The following is a 5840-nucleotide window of genomic DNA, read 5'->3' on the forward strand; positions in this document are numbered from 1 at the left end:
TGAAAAAAAATGAGTTTAGAAATTCGAACTTTGTTAAATAAATATATATATTTTATATCCTCAAATTAAATATTTTTCCTCTAAATTATTAAAATCAACATATATTAAAAAGTTGTGACTCACTTATCATTACAACTTAATTGTAAATATTATATCAGCTCATTTATTTTCATTTATACTTGCAATCAGGGTCAAAAGAGATGTCATTAGTTGATTTAGGTCTTGTTTGGTTATACAGATGAGATGAGATGAGATGAAAGTTAAAAGTTGAATAAAATATTGTTAGAATATAATTTTTTAATATTATTTTTGTCTTGAAATTTTAAAAAGTTGAATTATTTATTATATTTTATGTAGAAATTTAAAAAAATTATAATGATTAGATGAGATGAAATAATTTGTGAAACTAAAGTTAATAATTTGGGACATAAAATGCAAATCAGATTAAAAAAATAATTCTTTTTCCGTTAGAAAAGAAGGCAAGAATAAATAACTAATCTTTCTTAAAAATAAGTAACTGATTAATTATAAAATGAATCTGAAAAATGCACTCACACAGGTTTTCTGGTACTTTGTCCATTCAAGAATCAAAACGTCGCCCGAAAACCCCAAAAGAGCAGAAATTTGTTAGGACTCAAAAGGCAATGGAAGCGAAAAAACGCGTTGCACGGTTGCAGTAACAGTAATCCCCTGCTTCTCTCTCGAGAACGAAACGGAAGTAACGCATCCATTCCAATTCAAGCCCTTTCTTCACCTTACCTCACACTTCCCTCTTCTTTTTTATTCTTTTTCAATGACAATAATTGAAATCTCTTTTTAACAAACACGCAGAGAGCATTTAGTACGGTTGTTGCAGTTGGTAGTGGAGAGAAATCTTGATCTCCCACTTTTAATGTTATTTTATTTTTCAGATTTTCATATCTTAGCTGTTGATTGGAGCTCTTTTTCGGGGTGTTTGGTTTCTTGGATACGGATCTGTATGTACTTTACCTTTTTGGAGCTTACAATGTGCTAACTGTTAATGAGCTTGAATTGACTTTGTTGTGATTATCAAGAGTAGGTTTACACTCGTTATGTTTGGTTACATTGTTCATGCTCTTATGTTTGGTTACAATGTTGGTTATTCAATTTTGATGCATATAGAGACAATAATACTGCTGGTGGTTTTTTTGAGAAAGTTTGGAAATTCGACGTAGTGGTGGAGGAATTTTTGTTTGGTGATGGATCAGGAGGAGGACACGGTACTAGCGGGTCAATTTGATCGAGGGAGGAGTGAGAATTCGAGCAGTTCGGTTAATGGGGTGGCGTCTGAGTCTATGATTTCCGTGAATTCAGAGGAGAGGGATTCTACATGTGTTACTGGAGGAAATGGGGCTTTGGAGGCATTGGGTACTGAGTTGGGGTCAAGTGAGGTGATAATGAACGGACACGAACAAGTAGTCAATCAGGAGGACATTGATCAGTGTGGTGGCAGTGATGTACCGCATGAAGTTGATCGAGGGGCAAATGAAGATTCGAGCACTTTGGGTGGTGGGATTGTACCTGAAATTGTAATTGTCATTAATTCGAATGAGGCTCTGGGTGTTGGTGGAGATGATAGGGGATTGGAAGCAAGAATTAGCGAACCGGTGTTGAGCAAGGTATCTCCCAAAGAGGTGAATAAAACGGTGTCTGAACCAGAGAAGACTTCGTGTGTGATTGATGTGAAGTGCAGCAGTGGTAAAGGGTTTGGTGAGAATCTGGATGTGGAATGGGTTTGTAGGATTTGCCATTTGGGATCTGAGCAATCATCTCATGTGACTGTAAGGATTACTGGTGATGTTAATATGATGACAATGATGGATTTAATTCAGCTCGGTTGCGGGTGTAAAGATGAACTTGGCATTGCGCATGGTTACTGTGCCGAAGCATGGTTTAAGATAAGAGGGAACAGGTATTAGTTTCTCACCTTTTGTTTTACTCAAATTTGGTGGGGAAAATATAATATGTTAGTGTTTGAATTTGACCTCAAATTTGCAACCTTGACCGTCTTCTTATGTGTTCCTTATTTTGATAATACTTCCTTTGAGGATTAATGCTTGATTTGTCCGTTGATTTTATTTTATTTTATTTCCATTTTTTTGCTGTGTTAAGTTTGGACTTCGAGAACAAGGTCCAGAAGCTGCCACTTGATTAAGACGTTGACCTTAAAAGATCCTGTGGCATGTAATTACAATACTAGATATTCTCCCCTCTTATCTTGCCCTAATTCATTAGGCTTAAGAATTAGTGTTTTGTTTTTCATTAAAAATGTCAGATTTAAAGGTGAAAATTTGTTGATTAAGCTGTGAATAATTTAAGAACGGCATTTGAGGGTGTTGAGATTGCATATTTGCATGTCATAAGGCTGAGTTTTTGCGATCTATTCACTAGTGCTCCCTTTCATCCAAGATTCAGAATCTTACTGTCTTTCTTGTGTTTTCTAATCTCTAATCTTAGACATTGATCTTTCATTTCTGCTTTTTTTTTTTTTTTTTTCCTAAATTTCCCCCTTTCTTTGAGTGGGGCCTTTCTCGCTCATCACTTGTTTAGTTGGGGTTTTGCTGTAATTGGGAATAAGATCTGTTGCTGTGTCTTCATCTAAAACACTTAGCTTGTAACATCAAAACAACTCATACTTAGCTTGTAACATCAAAACAACTCATACTTTACTGTAATTAGGATGAACTTCTAAATTGTATAGTATGATTTAGTTTCTTGGAATAATTATGAAGCATTGAGTTATAAAGATGCAAGCATGACAGCATAGACTATGCTGATCTTAGTGTAATGCTTCTTTGCTACTTTATCATTGGTAAAAGGGACATATGCTTTCTCACAGTATCAATTATAGACGAGGCCTATTTCTACTTGAGGGGCTTCAACTCTCAATGACTCGTGAAAGAGGTCTTGGGAAGGAGCCTCTAAATATCATAGATTCGCCACTTCTATTAATATTTAAATTATTGCTACTGTTTACTTTTGGATTTTTATTGCCATTGTCTCTTCTAAGCAGAGTTCCATATTCCATGTTGCATATAATGTATGCATGAAACCCTTCAACCACCTTTTGGTAATTTATAGTCAGTTAAAATGGATTTGTACATAAAGAAAATTTGTTCTCGTACCATTCTTGTAAATCATGCAATGCTCTTTCTACAAGTGTTGTCCTCTCTTGCACTTAATATACTTTTATACCTACAAATCAAGATACTCTTCTATGTAATGCATTGGTCATGTAGTACAATAATGATCTGTTAATCAGATTGACACACTTATGCACCCAAATGTGTATGAAGGGAGCAGTTAAAAATTTTCTGAAATGACTCTGTGGAAAACTAATTTTTGATCAAGACTCAAGTTCCCAAGTTTTAATCTAGTTTTATGATTAACTGGTGTATCCTGAAATGATCTCACTTATGATGGACTCATGCAAAGTGCTTTGACAAGAAGCTAGTGTTAGAAGTCACTACTTACGCCGATTTGTTCTTTCATTTGTGCATACAGATTGTGTGAAATTTGTGGTAAGACTGCAAAAAATATTAATGGTGTTGGGGATAACGGATTTATGGAGGAATGGAATGGAAGGAGATCCATAGGTGGAAGCGGTAACCCCTCAAACAGGGGTCGAGGATGTTGGCGTGGACAGCCATTCTGTAACTTTCTGATGGCATGCCTGGTTATCGGTTTTGTGCTCCCATGGTTTTTTCGTGTAAATATGTTCTGATATGGGTGTGAAAAAAAAAAAAAAACGTAAATGTTCTTCTTGAGCATGTCATTTTTCACGCTTGCATGGTGTGGCTGGTGCATCATGTGGTTTCCGGCATTATATTGGTGTACACATAGAAACACTGCCTAGATAGGTCTTCGCATTTAGGCCCTGAAGATTTGAGGTTTCGGATTATAGACCGTTGCCACTCTGACAACTTAGCACCTGATCGGGCTATTCTTTACTGCTTTGCTGTTAATGTGTAAGTATTAAGTTATGTCTATAAATTTCATTTTCAAGGCTGCAACATTGTTTGAGCCACGATACGTAGAGTTTCTCTTTCCTTTCCGTCCTTTTGATTTTATATTTCCTTGTTGTCGAGAGTTTTCACTGTCCACCCGTTGGAACTTCAGTTGTACTAGTTATATTTGGCTGGGGATACTCCATTAAAGACATGAAATACTATTTATAGATCATGAATACATTGAAAAATAATTGTCTGTTTCCTTGTAGTTGTAGAGATTCTCTATACTTCCCTGGACTCAAAATACTGTTATCGTCACAAGTATAGCAATCGTTTGTAGGAGAGGGTATTAGCACGTCCAAATTTTGTGGAGGCCTAATAAGCGTGTGATGTTCCCCAAATTTGAATCGGGAAACTCCTCTGTAGGTATATTTTGGTACTGTCCCAACTTGTTTTCCTCAACAAGCACTTGTTGGATGACCCTCAATCTAAAGTCATTGATCTTGTACATGAGTACTTGGGACTATTACTCAAATAACATGGTATACGTGTTGAAAGTTAGAAACTCTCCAGGGATTGAAGTTGCCTTCATACTCTTTAAACACTCTTTTGCTTTCCTCAACTGAAGTCAAACAAGCGGCAAAGCAAAACCCAAATTTTTATTTATTTATTTTTTTTTTTCAAAGAGTTAAGGCCACATGTCGGAGTAGTCCGTACTCAATATTATTAAAACAATCCTTCACTTATGACGGAGGAATACCGTATAACAAGAGAACCCCAACCCACTCAAACTTACCAACGAATCGAAACCAAAAACCAAAAAACCAACCAAAAAAAACACAAAAACACCAAAACCCCTCTCAGCCTCAAAAACATGAATGCCCTCGCAAAGTAGGCATGCCTATTTTATCCAAACGGATTATACCCCATAATAGCCTAGGCAACAAATCATTCACACCATAATAACCCACCGGCCTACTTCACCTCTTCTCGCAAGAAAATCTGCTGCTTGATTACCTTCTCTAAACTGGTGCACTACTTGATAGGATAACCCTTCAAGTTCATGAACTAACTCATCCCAATAATCCCATAAATACCATAACGTACATCGACCAACACTAAGCCAGTCCACTACCACCTTCGAATCACATTCTAAGACAATATGTGAACCACCCAATTGCTTACACATCTTCACGCCATTTAATAGAGCACGTAACTCAGCCTCCGTATTTGTACCAACCCCAAAGTATTATGAAAAAGCACCAATAAGCACTCCGTAATTATCTTGCACCACTCCACTACCACCACACATACCCGAATTACCCTTACAACTTCCATCCATGTTTAATTTCCACCACCCAGCAGTTGGTTTTTGCCAAGCTACAAGCTGAACATGTTGACCAGATCGACGCCGAATTGGGATGTCCAATTTACGTAAACGTAACTCATCAAGTGGGTCAAGCACGCTGCTATTATTCACTGTAGCTCCCAACCAAGTACGAATAGTTCTCAAAACGCCCACTACATTCTCATGGATCCCTTCCATCCTTGCTTTACAATGTCTTCTCCATAGACACCAAGTTAAAATGCTTCGAAGCAACCTAATAATTTTTCCTTTTTGACTTCTTTGTGCATGAAAACCATACTGACACTCGACTCCACCATGTTCCCGTCTGCATACACGGAACTCCCATAGTTAAAGCAACCATTTTCCACACCTGCTGTATGAACTCACCAGTGGCTAATACATGATCCAAAGTTTCCATTTGTGGCCCCTCACAGCAATCACATTTGGAGACTAGATAAACCCCACAACTACGAACTCGCTCGTCAACTAAAAGGCACCTAAACCTCACCCTCCACATGCAT

General features: G+C 37.1%; 1 protein-coding gene across 1 annotated transcript; it reads left to right on the forward strand.

Annotated features, from left to right (window-relative positions):
- The first annotated feature begins 556 nt into the window (after positions 1 to 556).
- LOC121268142 lies at positions 557 to 3754 on the forward strand. Its single transcript, XM_041172272.1, has 2 exons — positions 557 to 1933; positions 3526 to 3754. The coding sequence occupies exons 1-2, from the start codon at positions 1221 to 1223 to the stop codon at positions 3743 to 3745; spliced, it is 933 nt and encodes a 310-aa protein (XP_041028206.1). The 5' UTR covers positions 557 to 1220; the 3' UTR covers positions 3746 to 3754.
- The last annotated feature ends 2086 nt before the right edge of the window (positions 3755 to 5840 follow it).

The sequence above is a fragment of the Juglans microcarpa x Juglans regia genome, chromosome 5S (assembly GCF_004785595.1).
Source record: "Juglans microcarpa x Juglans regia isolate MS1-56 chromosome 5S, Jm3101_v1.0, whole genome shotgun sequence".
Lineage (NCBI taxonomy): Eukaryota > Viridiplantae > Streptophyta > Magnoliopsida > Fagales > Juglandaceae > Juglans > Juglans microcarpa x Juglans regia.